The 16,162-nt window shown below is 36.6% G+C and overlaps 1 protein-coding gene across 2 annotated transcripts in view; it reads left to right on the plus strand.

Moving 5' to 3' along the window:
- eml3 (EMAP like 3) overlaps nt 1–16,162 on the plus strand; it is an 82,430-nt gene that overhangs the window by 62,039 nt on the left and 4,229 nt on the right. For both annotated transcript variants that reach the window (XM_022678259.2, XM_022678258.2), the window contains 13 exons: nt 63–92; nt 608–728; nt 1,622–1,771; nt 2,271–2,340; nt 2,480–2,590; nt 2,678–2,773; nt 8,114–8,248; nt 8,365–8,503; nt 10,211–10,362; nt 11,562–11,687; nt 14,286–14,417; nt 14,511–14,578; nt 16,052–16,140. In XM_022678259.2, the coding sequence (XP_022533980.2) occupies nt 63–92; nt 608–728; nt 1,622–1,771; nt 2,271–2,340; nt 2,480–2,590; nt 2,678–2,773; nt 8,114–8,248; nt 8,365–8,503; nt 10,211–10,362; nt 11,562–11,687; nt 14,286–14,417; nt 14,511–14,578; nt 16,052–16,140 (1,419 nt within the window). The remainder of the gene's footprint in view (nt 1–62; nt 93–607; nt 729–1,621; nt 1,772–2,270; nt 2,341–2,479; nt 2,591–2,677; nt 2,774–8,113; nt 8,249–8,364; nt 8,504–10,210; nt 10,363–11,561; nt 11,688–14,285; nt 14,418–14,510; nt 14,579–16,051; nt 16,141–16,162) is intronic.

Consider the following 16,162-nt stretch of genomic DNA (forward strand, 5'->3'; position numbering starts at 1 on the left):
GTCAAGGAGGCTGATGGAAATCTGTTAAAACTGTTAATCTGTGTCTTTCTACCTTTGTACAGGATCACAGGGGTCCAGAAGAGGAACACAGGGTATGTTTCTGTTTACTGTTGTTAAGACTTAGACACTGACTGACTGAGTTCTGAGTGTGAAGCTCCAATATTAATATCACTCAAAAACCAAAAGACGCGTATAAGACAGTCTCTTCAAAACTGTCTGCATTTCCATATTCAGAGTACTTATGAAAAAGTACAGCTCTTGCAAATGTTTCTACTACAAATAACCATGTTTTGTTTGTCAGCTTGCAATTACTGTAAATCAGAAGTTCTTAACCTATTCACTGTGCAAAACTTTTGTATGATTCATATTTGCGACCCCCCACCAAATTTACCACCCCCCAAATGAACAAACCCCAACTCTATGGTGCTCCAAGTGGCTGCTGAAAGAAAATATTAGTAAAACTAACCAAACCAGCAACTGTAGACTCCCTCACCCTTTACTTGCTATGATATTTAGATATGTCATTTCCCTTTCCCTTTTCTTTCCTTTTCGTTTCTGAAATAAAAGAGAGTTATTTGACCTTTGACTGTTTTTAATTGGTTCACAGGTCATTCAATCAAAATGTTCATCCGTGGGCGGCCAATCACCATGTATGTTCCCTCAAACATCCAGAACTATGATGATCTTAGGATGGACCTTCCTTCAGAGAAACTGGACCTGGATTGGGTGTATCCACTTTCAATCATACTTGTTATTTTACATTTATTACATTATTATAAATCTTTAGCTGATCCAGCTGTTTTAGGAATTTTAGGAATACCTTTGAAATTAGTTTCCTCTCGTTATGAAAAGTTCCCAAGAAGTACTCATATATTTCTTGCACAATGAGCATCAGATGTGGGTTAAGGGAAATTTAATGTAAACCTAATGGAGCCATAGAAAAAATTGTTTAATTTCTCCCTAGCGGTGGACGATATTGCTCTAAAATAGTATCACAATATTTCAGTATACTATTGCGATGACAATATTTTCACTATTAAAACAAAACATTTGATACATTCAGTAGAAACAAAAAAAATGTGGTGTCTAGCTATTAAAAAGATATTAAATTGATCACGAAATTCTGGGATTAATCATGATTGATCACTCTTTTTCTTAAGCATTTGTTAATGGGTGTTAAAATGTAAATGTTAAAAAAATCAGTGTAAAATATTTGTATTATTAATAATAAAAACAGAATAGACTGTTTTTAACAATACTGCGATATTACAATTTGAAGTTTTTTTATATTGTGTCAGAATTTTGGTAGATTATGATTCGATAATTCCCCGCTTACCACCAATATTCAGTTGTTTAATGTCTGGGCAATACATAAGTTGTCAATGTATAAGACTGTACGTACATTTACTGTCTTTTTCCTACATAGCTGTCTCGTTTATTTTAAGTAAGCTTTACATTACAGTGCACTTAAAAATGTGGGTGTGTTGATATATACCATCCTGTCATTCCATATATTTATTCTCTGATATACCAAGAAGGACTTAAAGGGCTGCAAAACAGAGAGTTACAGTAACAACCCTACCCTGTAATCCAGTTAATATCCTTGACCCCCTGGTTACAGCTATGGTTACAGAGGGCGTGACTGTAGAGGGAACTTGTACATGCTTCCCTCTGGGGAGGCGGTGTATTTTATAGCCTGTGTGGTAGTCCTTTACCATGTGGCCAATCGGACTCAACGCCATTACCGCAAACACACAGACTGTGTACGATGGTGAGTTCAAATTAGATGGAACATACGTGCAATAAACAGCTGCAAGACACGGTATATATACAGCTCTGGAAAAAAATCCACCTAAAAATAATAAGTTTCTTTGATTTTACCAAACTGAAAACTCTGGAATATAATCAATATAACTGAACTGCTTGAATTTTTGCACCAGAAATGGCATAAAGGTATCCAAAAGTATCCATTATTTGAGGTCTGAAATATCTGCGTCTTTTTTGTTATTTCAGCCATTTCTCATTTTCTGCAAATAAATGCTCTAAATGACAATATTTTTATTTGGAATTTGGAAGAAATTTTGTTTTTAGTTTATGGAATAAAACAACAATATAATTTTACTCAAACATATACCTATAAATAGCAAAATCAGAGAAACTGATTCTCTATTGGTCTCTATTTTTTTTCCACAGCTGTATTATTATTTTATTTATTTATTTATTTTGTAATAAATGTATGAATTTTTCTCACATTAACTTTTGGGATGCAGTTTAGCAATTCATCCAGACAAGGTGTTGATAGCATCCGGACAGACGGCAGGCGTGGATAAGGATGGCAAGGTAAGTTTGTTTATTTTTTCTTTAATATCTTGTTTGCAGTTTATTGATAGTGTTTCCTTGCATGACCAGCTGCTTCAGCTCTTACTTTATATATGTGTGTGTGTGTGTGTGTGTGTGTGTGTGTGTGTTTGGGATCCAGCCTTTGCAGCCATTTGTCCATATCTGGGACTCCACTACACTGGTGACCCTGCAGCAGATTGGTATGGGCACATTTGAGCGAGGGGTCGGATCTGTGGCCTTCTCGAACGCGGTACGTGCTGTATTTCTCTCTTAAAACAAAACCAATATTCACCTTAATTCATCACTGTCATAAACATGTCTGAACAATTCGTCTTAGGATGCTGGGGCATTTCTGTGTGTAATTGACGACTCCAATGAGCACATGCTGTCTCTCTGGGACTGGAACAAAAACACCAAGGTTGTTGAAGTAAAGGTATGTTCACTTGCACAGACAGGCACACAAATCTATATATTTTAAATATACTTGGTTACTTTATTATTATTTGCACTTATTTATGTGGGTTTTTGTGAATTTTGCTGTTAAAGTATTTTGTTTTTGCTTCTATATGTTTTTATCCTGCAACAGTTTTCATATTTTTGTGTAAAACCTTTGGCACAAAATGAACTCCAATTTGACATACATTTTTATTGTACCTAGACAAAATATTATCAAACCAAAGCAGAATGTGGGGAAAAACAGCATTTTATTAATTTTTAAAAACGTTTTTACATTTTCACAAATACGGTCAGTTCAAAACATCCAAACATTTCTCCTTCATGTGCTTTAATCATGCTGTTCATTATGTTTGGCTCAATAGTGCCACTAGTGTTTGGACGTGGAATTGCATCCACCTATAATCTGATCATTGCTCGGACAAAGACTGATTAGTGACAGAACAGGAGCACTTCAGGCGGCCAATCAGAGCCAGTAGAGTTACTGCCCACAGTGTAGAGTGTAGTGGGTGGTAATGATTGTGCTTGGTGGTATCTGGTTAGACTCAGAAATCACATCCATGGCAAAAGTCACGGGAGATAATACTCGATTCGCTTCCATGACTTTTCGTATGTCAGTGTAAAAATATGCTTTAAAATGATTTAACATAATATTAATAATATTAATCAGTTAATCAACTAATTGTGACAGCCCTACTGCACATCTGTACACATGTGTACATGTGAAGAATGTAGCGTTCAAGTAATTATAAAAGTATGCAGTACACCCCCTCAGGGAAACTTGACTGGACTGTGCCCTAACATTTGTTATAGTCATCAATATTGCGTAATCAGATCTGCAGGCGAATCAGTTCTGTTCGCCTGCAGTTCCGAATGAGTAAATTAAAAATGTAGGCAGCTGCTGGTTCCGCTCCTGTCTGTATTTTTGGCACAGATACAGAGGAAAACCCGCACAGCCACGTCTTTCAGAGCTGGGGAAAGCCTCCATCCCAAGCATTTTAACTTCCCAGAGTGCAATCTGAGCATGGTTGCCGTGGGAACGTCGTAAATGTTTTAGCCTGCCGTTTGCGTAGAGTGTGTGTGTTGGGAAGGAGGGGGGTTCTGAGAAATGAGCATTGATATGAGGTCATTTCTCTTTTTTGCTGTTTTCATTGTAGTAGCCAGTTTGTTGGTGTTGGAGATAGAGGGGGGTTCAGCGTGGAGGGGTCGTATATCATGACGTCTCTGTTTGCTAAGCGAATGAATCTGTTTTTCCCACAGACGTACATTAGGAAACAATATTGAGAACTTCTGCAGAAAAAAACTCCCTGAGCAAGCAAGGCTGACAGCTCCCCCAACTCCATGCTGATGATATATATTTCTAAAGCACTGGTGTAATTGAGGAGCTGTTGAGAGAGGTGTTGAGAGAGGGGCTTCTAGTGGTGATTTTGACCAACGTTTCTCAACCTTTTTTCTATCACGTCACCCTTTAAATATATGCGCGATGTCAAGGCACCCCAGTTTACGCGGGGGGGGGGGGGGGGGGGGGGGGTGGGTTGCTGGCGCAGTACTTCAGGTGATAACGGGGGGGGGGGCTGTCGCAATACTTCGGGTGAGAACGGGGGGGGGGGGGCTGTCGCAGTACTTAAGGTGAGAACGGGGGGGGGGGGTGCTGGCGCAGTACTTCAGGTGAGAACGGGGGGTGTTGCTGGCGGAATATGAAATAAAATAGCGCGTCACAATTAGCGCGATTAGTGCTGCCTGTGAATTGGGACACACCCCGACACGAGCTGACTTTGGAAATGAAATATGCACGTGAGGCGCAATATTTTGACGGCACCCCCGATGAAGCCAGACGGCACCCCAGGGTGCCGCGGCACCCTGGTTGAGAAACACTGATTTAGACTAAACCAGTTGGACATTCTGGCTTACTGGACACATCTGGACCAGTCCTATTTCTCTGCTTGACAATATGGCCATATTTATAGCACAATTTATTACTTAATTCCGGTCGATACAATATTAATATATATTCTGATGTGTATCTCTTAAAACTTTGTTCCAGGTTTGATAGTTTGATGTACCTTTATTTACCTAAACATGGGAAAGACTTTATAGGAAACTTTATAGGAAACAGTCACATGTTATTATCAGGAGATAATATGTTACCCATATGATATCATATATGTCTTTACTTGTAGAGTAATTCTAATTATAACTCTAAGATGTATAAGATATTACGTTAACAGGTTTATTCTCAGAAACAGATTGCTCTGTATTAATAAAATCTTAACCATCCCTGCTAAAAATGCTTAAAAAGTAATATATTTCCAAAAATGAATGAAGAATAAATATTTGTGTTCTAGTTTACTTGTAAAGTCCAAAAAATATAAAATAAAATAGTCTCAGTACATTTTTTTAGAAACACATTACTGAATAATGGTCGTTACATATTTCCCCTAGGTCATTTAAATGATCATCCCCCGCATTGTGAACATGTGTGCAAAACCAAACACTTCCTGAGATTTTTATACTCAGCAAATTATGTTCTAATTCAGAAATCCTTACAACCAAGCTGAGATGTTTACAATAAAGTAAAAAAGTTTTTTTTTAACTGTTTTAAATGATCATGCATTCTTTTTTTCAGCTCCCCACGTTGGTTTTATCTTACCTCAAACATACAAGTATATACTAGTATTTTAATTGACACCACTAACATACATATACATTACATTCATTCTTTTATTTATATTTCAATATACACTATAAAAACGTGTGTCTTAAAAAAAGAACAATTGCAGTTAATCACAGAATTTTTTCGGGATTAATCGGATAGATTTTTTAATCTATTGACACCACTCATTTTTGATTGCGATAAACTTATAGATAAAGAAATATTCGTGCAGCTCTATTTGTACCCCTACCTCTTGAAACAGTTAAGTTGAGAAAGTTATAAGAAATGGGACAGCCCTTCAAAAACCCAATACAAAATAAACAAACAAAAAAAAAAACTGCTTTATTATCAGGCTAATTGTAATGCTCTGTGGGCAACTCTATTAATCTGTTGTGATAGCAGATGGTACAGCTCTAGTGCTGAGTTTAAGAGATGTTTCCAGGGAAGGATTTGCTCAGAGATTTAGTCTAGTATGCACTAAATGCATAGACAGGAACTCAATCCACTGGTGATGGAAATAAAAATGTTAAATAATTGACCTTGACCACATGCTGAGGTCAGACGTGGGCAGTGTCAGTAGAGATTAAGAGGCAGGCACTACTTTAAAATTATAGCTGAGCAGAAACTGTGGGTGGAACTGTGGGAACTCGTTTTTTCCGAGGCCATGTTATTAATGATACATGAAATAAAGGTGCAGTTATTCTTACGACACATGAAATAGGAGCACATATATTTTATATAACCTACTAAACCAGTACACATAAAAGAAATGGCCCAGATCTTGGAAAATCCAGTTCTTAAAGAGTTTGATGTACTGCCTCTCTTTAAGAATTGTTGCTTTTGTTGTATCTCTTAAAAAAACTATTTATAAAAATGTGTATGTATAAATCTATTTTATATACTGTCATACATAAAACTTGAATCTCCATAATGACATCTTTACAGGAAAAGGATAAACTTTTCTTAACTTAATAAAAGACTATATTTCAAGTAATTTTGGAGCATTTCTGTTGGTCCATTCATCATGTAATTTTACCACATTATACAAATGTGCAAATAATACTAATTAAAAAGTGAGATGCAAGGTTTTCCTGACAATACATATATAAATATATACACTATATGGACTAAAAAACTGGGACATCTGCTCAGATCATTTCCTATATTCTAAAATCAAGGGCACTAAAAAGTAAAACTGTCTGTACTGTCCAGGGAAGGTTTTGTAATTTTGGATAATTGCTGTGATGATTTGATTGCATTCAGTGACAAGAGAGTCAATGAGATTAGGCTTATCCCAAAAGTTTGAGCTTCATCATTTTAGAGAACACAGTTCCACTGCTTCACTGCTGAATGCAGGACTAGTATTATAACTTTATACCTAATACCTTTAACCCCAACCTGTCATTAGGCCTGGTGAAAGCAGGTCAGTGTTGCTCGAGACTGCTCCATTCTATTGACATTCCTTTTTTTTTTAAACAATGCCTAGATAAACTGTTTGTGCTTTTGCACATCTATGTCAGCAATAGGTGCAACCTAAAGAAAAGCTGAATGCATTCATTAGAAGAGGTGATTATGATTATATCAATTTTGAGCTATTGCCCATTGTGTTTACTTTTGCCCCACAGCTGAATTAATATCGCTTTTTCCAGAAAACATTGCTGTTTGAATGAGACACGATATACTTTAGTACAGCCAGTCACATTCGAACTCATTTTAAAGATACAGTAACAAAAACACACAGGTTTATTCTTAGAAGTCAACACCAGTCGTCATGTGAAGAAAAAAAATCACCTAATTGTGACTTCATGAACTTATTATGTTTTTGGCACATAAATATCTAAATGCAAGGAAAGGTAGACTATGCCTCCTTTAACTATTACCAAAGTGTCAAAAGTATTCACATTCATTACTCAGGTAAAAGTATATATACTAGGGTTTTAAAAACTCTTGTAGAAGTTGAAGTATAAAGCTTTTTCCTCAAGTGAAAGTGTAAAAGTAATGTAATGTAAGGGGAAAATGCCATTAAAGGCAAAATCTTAGGCTGCATCACAGGGCCTATAGTGTACTACCCCGCCCTTCCCAAAATATATTTTTCTAAAAGCCATAATGACTTTATTGTAATTTTAAAATGTTAGCGTTGAAAACTTTTGGATGCATATATGGCTATATGAAAATTAATTCATTTTAGTACAATTCAGATAATTAAAGAAGCTTAGTTGGGACATTTCGCTCAGGTTTTTTTTTTGAGTTTCTGCACAGATCATCTTCATACTTAGCAAAGTGATCTGACGTGCAGGTGCGATGGATTGCATATAAACCAATATGGTGTCTGAATGGTATGTGTTTATGCTTCTCATCCAGCCATGATCATATTTACTCTATCCTGATAGAGTGATTTATCTGGATATGTTTTTTTTATGATGAGCCAGAATAAAAACAAGCTGAACTTTAACAGGAGTAACAAGGCTTTTTTTTTAAATTAAGCAGTAAAAAGTTAACATAACTGTGAAAATGTAAAAAGTAGAAAAAAAAATATTCTGGTAAAGTATAGATAACGAACATTTCTCCTTTTTGGTAATTGTATTTGTACTTCATTAATTGACACCTCTGTAACTTCAAATGTTTGCAGTAACCTATGCTATATGTGTATATGTTTGTTCACTCTAGAGCACTAATGAGGCCGTGTTCGCTGTGGAGTTCAACCCTGCAGACACTAATAACATCATCACCTGTGGCAAATCTCACGTTTACTTCTGGACGCTTAGCGCTGGGACGCTGACCAAGAAGCAGGGCATCTTTGGAGTGAGTGCTGTTTAATGTTGTACGGAAACGAGTCTAGACTTGTGAGTCAGTACAGTACTGGGTGTGTGACTTTCGTGAGGTGTTTCTGATCTGCGCTTCTGTTCTTTGTCTCACAGAAATACAAGAAGCCCAAGTTCATCATGTGCTTTGTGTTCAGTCTGACGGGGGATGTGCTAACCGGCGACTCTGAAGGAAACATCCTCACTTGGGGGAAATCAGCAGCAGACATCAAGACTTTAGGCAAGGGAGCCAAAGGTAATTAAATGTCTGTTGTTATTTCCTTCACATTTTACAGGGCATTTGTTGTGTAAATAAACAAAAAAAATTAATTTCATGCAACAGCTCTATTAGTAGTGGGAAGAACTGTTTAAAACCTTCAGGGAGTCTGTAGTACTGCCTCCATCTTCCAGTAAATAAACATGAGTGCAACAACACACTGCATGAGAGAGAGAGAGCGAGAGAGAGAATAAAAAGCCAAGCTCCATAATAAGACATATTACTGTTTGCCTTACTGTGTATGGATTAAGTTTGGGTAATATTTCAGGGAAATTTAGCAAAACAAATATTCTTGAAGATATGACAAATCATTGAATTTTTAAAAATAAATTTCAAGACTGCACTACTGCAACTAAATGCGTATTATAAATGCACAACATGTTTTATTAGTTATAAGTTTATTTAGTAAAAAATATATATATATATATATATATATATAATTGTTTGTCTATTTTGTTAACAGCAACTTACCAAGGCTCTGACAATGTACAAAATGATAATTATTTAACTAAATAAAAATGTAACCAAAATAAAATAATGTAACTGTCACGTGGGCCAGACGACACAAAGACATGCGTAGGTACAAAATGGTTAAGTTTGCAAGAGTTCCGTGGGACAGGCATGGTAAAAATCCAAATAGAGCAGCTAGATCAACAATAAACCAGAGAGAACAGGCAAAAAAGGTCATACAGGGGTGATCCAGGGATGTAGGGTAAATACTCAGCAATGGCAAACAGAAACAGGGGGTGTTTATATAAAGGGAGACAGGAAATAACAATCAAACCAGGTGATCAGGTGATCCAGAACGCCATGTGATCCGGCATGTCCAAAGGGTAGAGTGCAGGTGCGTTTTGGGAAATAGAGTCTTTAGCGTGAGAACTAGAGATTGCGGCAGGCCGACAGTCAGCGACAGAACTGACAGAACTGACAACACAAATTTACCAGTACATTTTAGTGCATGCATAAAAACTACAAACAAACAGTTAACAGTAAATACAGTAAATTGCAAAATAGACTGCTTTTAAGGGCCAATCCCATTTTTCCTTTTTACCCCTACTCCTTGTTTTTGAGTGTAACTCTTCCTTTTGAAACAGAGATAATAAAGGAAAGGGATTAAATTATCCCCCCAAGAATTGGGAGAACCCTTCAAGCACCCAATACAGATATAGTTAACTGTGGAGCGCTAAAGTTCAGCAACTTGGCTGCTGGTTCGCTAGTTAACTTTAGGGCATCGTATTCGTCTTCAGAAAGGGGGCAGGTGGTGCAGCAATTAATTATTACTGTCCATTTCTCAATTCTTCTGTGATGGGGAGGTAAAATTAGCTTTTATTAGCTTTTATTTTTTCATTACATTAAATATGAGTGAAATCTTTCTCTGTGGTTTGAGTGATCATTTACCAAAAACGCACGTTAATTCCAGGTATAAATAGGCTCAGAGTGGATTGACTGTATAAATACTGAAAGGATTTATCCAAAAAGTGTCCCCTTAAATTCTGAGGGGACAATGGTGGTTAGGAAATTGTAAAATTAACTATAACTGTTTTTGCTTACTAAGATCACACCAACTTCACAAGAATAATGTGTTTGGACATGCTAATTTTAGCCCTCAAATCATTATTATTATTTGCTGCTATTATTATTATTATTTTGGTTCTCTTAAACTGTGTTTTCCTGCCTCCCTTTCAGAGACATTCCAGATCATGAAGCAGACTCGCGCTCATGAGGGCAGCGTCTTCACCCTCTGCGTCCTGCAGGGCGGCGCTCTGCTCAGCGGCGGCGGCAAAGACCGCAGGATCATCCGCTGGAGCGCAGACCTAGCGCCCGAGAGGGAGTGTGAGGTGAAAACAAGAGAGTGTGTGTTTGTGTCTGTTTTTCAGTGGGTGGAAAATTCTAAATGAGAGAGCTTTGTGTGTGTGTGTGTGTGTGTGTGTGTGTGCTTGCAGGGGGAGGGGCGAGAGAGAGAGACGAGAGAATGAGAGAATGAGAAAAATGGATGGAAGGCCAGAGAGAAAGAGGAAAAGGAGAACGAGAAAAGTAAACAACAACAATGAGCTTAGGGAGACAGAGAAAAAGTGGAAGAAACAGCAGAAATTTGTTTATGAGAATGACAGAGAGAGACGTGGAGAAAGCGCAGCAGATGGATAAGAAAAGAAGAAATAATAAGGAAACAGAAGCGAGAGATGGGAAGAAAAAAACAAGAAATAGAAATGGAGAGAGAGAATAAGATGAAGAGAGCTCTTTTGGAGACAGGGACGAAAAGACAGGATGAGAGAAAAAGAGGGAAAGAAAGCTAACTTTTGGAAAGATGGAGGTAAAGACAGGGAGAAAAGACAGGATGGGAGAGAGAAAGTGATACAGAGAAAGAGGCAATAAATATGAGGGAAAGAGAGCTCTTTCAGAGAGTTTGAGAAGTAGAGAAAGATTGAGAAAAAAAGAGAAGAAAAGAGCGGTTTTGGACAAAAGAAAGGAAAGATAGGGAGATAAAAAAACAGGATAATAAGCAGTAAAAATAGAGAGTGAAAAAGAGGAAGAGAGACCTTTTAGAGAGAGGGACAGAAAACTGGACGAGAACGAAATACAGAAAAAAGTGGAAGAGATCTCTTTTAAAGAGAGGGAAGAGGGGTACTGAGAGGGAGAGAAAGATAGAACAAATGGGACAGAGATACAAAGAATGAGTGAGAGAGGAAAAAGGAATAAAAGACAGGATGAGGGTAAGAGACAGGAAGAGAGACAAAGAGCTCTTTAGGAAAGAGGGAAGAAAGCATATTGAGAGGGATATACACAGGACAAGTGGAACAGAGAGAATAGGGAGGGAGTGGAAGACAAAGAGATCTCTTTTGAAGAGAAAGATTCAAGGATGGAGAAGAAGAAAAAAGACAGGATAAGAGAGTGGAGGGGAAAGAGAAGGACAGAGAAAGATAGACAGAAAAACTAGAGAAAAAGAATGGGCTGAAGGGTCAGAGGAGAAAGGGATAGAAAGAGAGAAAGCAACAGAAAAATACATAAGAGCTGAAATCTGCCCTCACTATCTCTATAGATTCCAGAGAAGTTTGGGGCGGTCCGTACCATTGCAGATGTGGATGGTGAGGAACTGCTGGTGGGAACGACCAGGAATGCAATTCTCCGAGGCTCCTTCTCAGACGGGTTCGTGGCCATAGTGCAGGTATGCTAATGAGTTAGTAGCTTTTGTAGACTTGATGACATGCATTACTCACGCTTACAGCATAATACTGTGTATTTAACATTAGCTTTACCTCAGCATGCTTTTACCTCTGGATAGTGTTATACATTTTGTCTGGCACAGTGCCATGTTTTCTGTGAGAACGAGCAGCAGTGCATCCTTTAATCCTTCAATCCATCCTTTCCACATTCTGCACATACTGCTGTGTGCCTGACCTAACTCCCAGCTTTTAAAGCTCTGCAGAAATTCAGATGCAGAGTTTCTCTCTTATCTGTATTAAAGTAAATCAGTTAAGACGTGGGCTGTGTCTGAGGACTGTGAGGCACAGTAAAGTTCATGTATCTAACAGCTTAATGCAAGCTCTGGCCCACCAGTTAGCATTGCATGACTCGTGTAGTTGTTAAAAAGGACAAAAGTTCATATATTTTAGTCTACAAGTGTATGATGATTTACACTTGCTATACACTTGCTGTAAGATTTTATTTTTGCCTTTCACTTTAGAGAGCAAAGTATTATCAGAGTTTATGCAGTATATAGTGCAATATAAATATTGTTATTATTTTATTATTTGGAAGTCCCATATATGAACTGCATAGCCTAAAGGGGGTTGAAGGTGCTTTCCAAAACCTTCTAATTAGGCTCCAGCACTTTAGCTTCACCCATTCACATTGAAAATACCAGGGATTAATTTAGTCTGTACTGTTCAATGAATGAGGCGTATTGTATTGTGGAAACTATTTACATATATCAGCCTTTAAGCAAGTACAAGAGAGAATAAATATTTATTGATCTTGATTTATCACTTACACCACATGCATGGAATTACCTCAGCACAGAATAAGGAAGGATTAATGGCACACGTTGTGGTCCACTTTGAAATTGATATAGTGCTCCAAATCAGGAAAAATAATAGTATATGTTGTTTAACTGCTTAAATAAAAAAATGGCTCATGGCACTTTAAAAAGAAACTTATTTGATAATAGATTTTGACTGGTAAAAGTCAAAAACCTGTGTTGGTTAGTCAACTTTAAGCTATGTGCAGACAAGTACAGTTAAGATTAGAATTCAGATTGGAAAAACTTTAAGCATCCCCATCTGCTAAGACCAGCTGTATTGTGGTTAAACCATCCTCTAAAAGAGTTGATGCCGGCTGCTTTCATCACAGGTTAAACCTGACTGACTTACGAGTATTAAGCCAACAGCTACATGCCAGTGTTATGTAGTTCTTGAGTAAGCAAAAGATATAAAACACATACAGCTCTGAACAAAAAATTAAGAAACCACTTCAGTTTCTGAATCATTTTCTCTGATTTTGCTATTTGTAGGTATATGTTTGAGTAAAATGAACATTGATGTTTTATTCAACAAACTACTAAATAGAAATATTGCCATTTAGAGCATTTATTTTCAGAAAATGAAAAATGGCTGAAGTAACAAAAAAGATGCAGAGCTTTCAGACATATCATGCAAAGAAAACAAGTTCAGAAATCACCATGTGGTGGAATATCCCTGGTTTTTAATCACAGTTTTCATGCATCTTGCCATGTTTACCTCCGCCAGTCTTACACACTGCTTTTGGATAACTTTATGCCACTCCTGGTGCAAAAAATGCAAGCAGTTCAGCTTGGTTTGATGGCTTGTTGTGACCATCCATTTTCCTCTTGATTATATTCCAGAGGTTTTCAATTTACTCATCATTTTTAAGTGGTCTCAGTTTTCAGAACATCTATGCACAAAGATTGGTAAATCAAAAAACAGTGTTAGTTAGCGACGTTAATCTAGATAAAAGAAGCACATGACATATATTTATATATAAAACATGTCTTCTTGGCTAGGTGATCACATTTAAAGTGATAAGTGGATATGCATTTTAGTAGGGTTGGATTCATAAAATGAATTACCTGTGCTTGCACAGCAAAAATTAAATAAATGATATAAAAAATAAGAAGACACTTTAATATAGGCCAGATATACATTGATAGATAGATCGATTGGTTGATTGATGGATTGCTTAGAAGGTTGCTATCATATCCCAGGTGGTTACTAAGGTTTTTCTACATGATTAATATGGTATTATTTGTAGTGGCTAAGTTTTTCTTGCTAGTTATTTTATTATTACATATGGTGGCTAAGGTGTTACCTAGTAATTGCAATGTAGTTGCTATCATACCTAAGATGGTTGCTAAGGTGCTGCCAGGTAGCTGCATAAATGTTCCTAAGTGGTTCCTAGGTAGTTGCTAACATATTGCTAATTACTATGGTATTCTATGTGGTGGCTTAAGTGTTGCTTAGTGGTTGCTAGGTACTTGCTGTTATATTGCAGGTAGTTTGTATGGAATTTGAACACAGTTTCTATGCTAAACGGTTTTAGAGTTATTGATCAAAGAAGAAGAAGAAGAAGAAAACAGATAAAAAACTTTGCTTTGCAAGAACTATAATTATATTTTTAAAGACAGTAACAGAGGTGGTTTAATTTTAGGATATAAATAAAGGTTTATACCTCACAGTCATGTTATCAAATTGGAATTATGGATGTTTCAGAGAACCATTAACTTTATAATCCTGGTTGTGTTTGTCAGGGTCATGTAGATGAGATGTGGGGTCTGGCCACACACCCCTTTCAGAACATCTTCCTCACCTGTGGGAATGACAAGCAAGTGTGTTTGTGGAATGCTGAGGAGCACACCTTGGGCTGGTGCACTACACTGGAGGTAAGATAAGCAGCATCTTTACACACAAGCCAAACCTAAAACAAAGTCTTGCCTTTAAAGTGTGCATATATTTCTTCCTGTGTTTGGTTTCAGGAGTCAGGTCTGTGTGCTGATTTCAGTCCTAATGGAGCTGTTGTTTCAGTTGGACTCTGGACTGGAAGGTGAGCTGTTACTGCACTTTATTAGCCAGTCATATTTACGTGCTCAGGATGCAGAACAAATAGAGATTTGGTTGGATACATTTCTTTTCAAATATATTAGAGTGTCTGTGTTTCTGTCATGCTGAAATGCCGTCTGCAGACAAATGTGTGACAAGGCTTCTGCAGATCCATGAAAATATGTTTTTTTTAGTATTTACTATTTTTTATATATTAAACGATATGATACACAGCTCTGAACAAAAAACTAAGTGACCACTTTGGTTTCTGAATCAGTTACTCTGATTTAGCTATTTATAGTTATATGTTTGAGTAAAATGAACATTGTTGTTTTATTCAAGTTCATATTCATTACGTTTTAAGAGTTCAGAAATCAATATTTGTTGAAATAACCCTGATTTTTAATCACAGTTTTTATGCATATTGGCATTTTCTTCTCCACCAGTCTTGCACACTGCTTTTGGATAACTTTATGCCACACCTGGTGCAAAAATTCAGGCAGTTCAGCTTGGTTTAATGGCTTGTGATCATCCGTCTTCCTCTTGATTGGTCTCATATATTTTTTTCAGAGCTGTATATGATAATAACAGAATAGCCTATAGCATAATATAACATGAAGTTATCAAGATTAACTTTTAAAACCAAAAACTCATTGTATATTTGATTTATATGTTTTTAAAAATTTATTTCACCATTCTTACACAGTAAATAATGAAATTATAATAATGAATGTTGCTCCTTTAGTTACAGTGTTTAACAATATAAATAAAAAGTGTCATTCTTGACAGACCCAAACACATTCTTTTGTGGTTAAATCATACACAGATGGTAATCTGTTCAGTAGACACAATATAACTATATTACAAATTTTTTAGCTTAAAAAACTTTAGTCAAAACTTCACGTAAAACTTAAGCTTTTTTAGTTTATAACAGGAGATACTACATTTATGCAGCTACCAAACACTGAAATTAGACTATCACCAAACTTGTCTACATCAAAAAAGTTTACTTAAAGATTTGTAAACAAATAAAAATAAAACAGCTTAACTGAAACAGCATGGGTAGTCATTATTTAAATATTTAATCTCATTTAAAACTATATTATGAGTTGCTTAATGTGCTGCTGATAATATTTTTTTCACCAGCAGTGGCAGCCCTGCCCCAAAATAAAATGAGGACATATCACATAAGTGATGAAATACAGTGAAACTAGACTGCATAACAAACTTTACACACTGTTTTTTTAGAGCTATATAAACACATGGCATCTTTCACCTAATGCTTCTGTAATGCAGCACTGTATTTGCCTCAGTGACAAAGAATGCAGCCTAGCTAAGAGCAATTAATTTAACATGTTTATATATATTTTTAAATACCTTATACCTTAAGTCTTAAGCCTATTCTCCCAGTCATTTTCATATTTTTTCTAAAAACAGTATAGCTCATTTATATTTTTTTATGTTTGCTCTAATGCAGGTGGGTGGTTCTGGACCTACAGACCCGAGAGGTGGTGTCTGACCTAATCGATGGCAACGAGCAGCTGTCCGTCATGAGATACTCACCAGGTCAGATATCAGCGCCATGTTG

This window comes from Astyanax mexicanus, chromosome 8 (assembly GCF_023375975.1).
Source record: "Astyanax mexicanus isolate ESR-SI-001 chromosome 8, AstMex3_surface, whole genome shotgun sequence".
Taxonomy (NCBI): Eukaryota; Metazoa; Chordata; class Actinopteri; order Characiformes; family Acestrorhamphidae; genus Astyanax; species Astyanax mexicanus.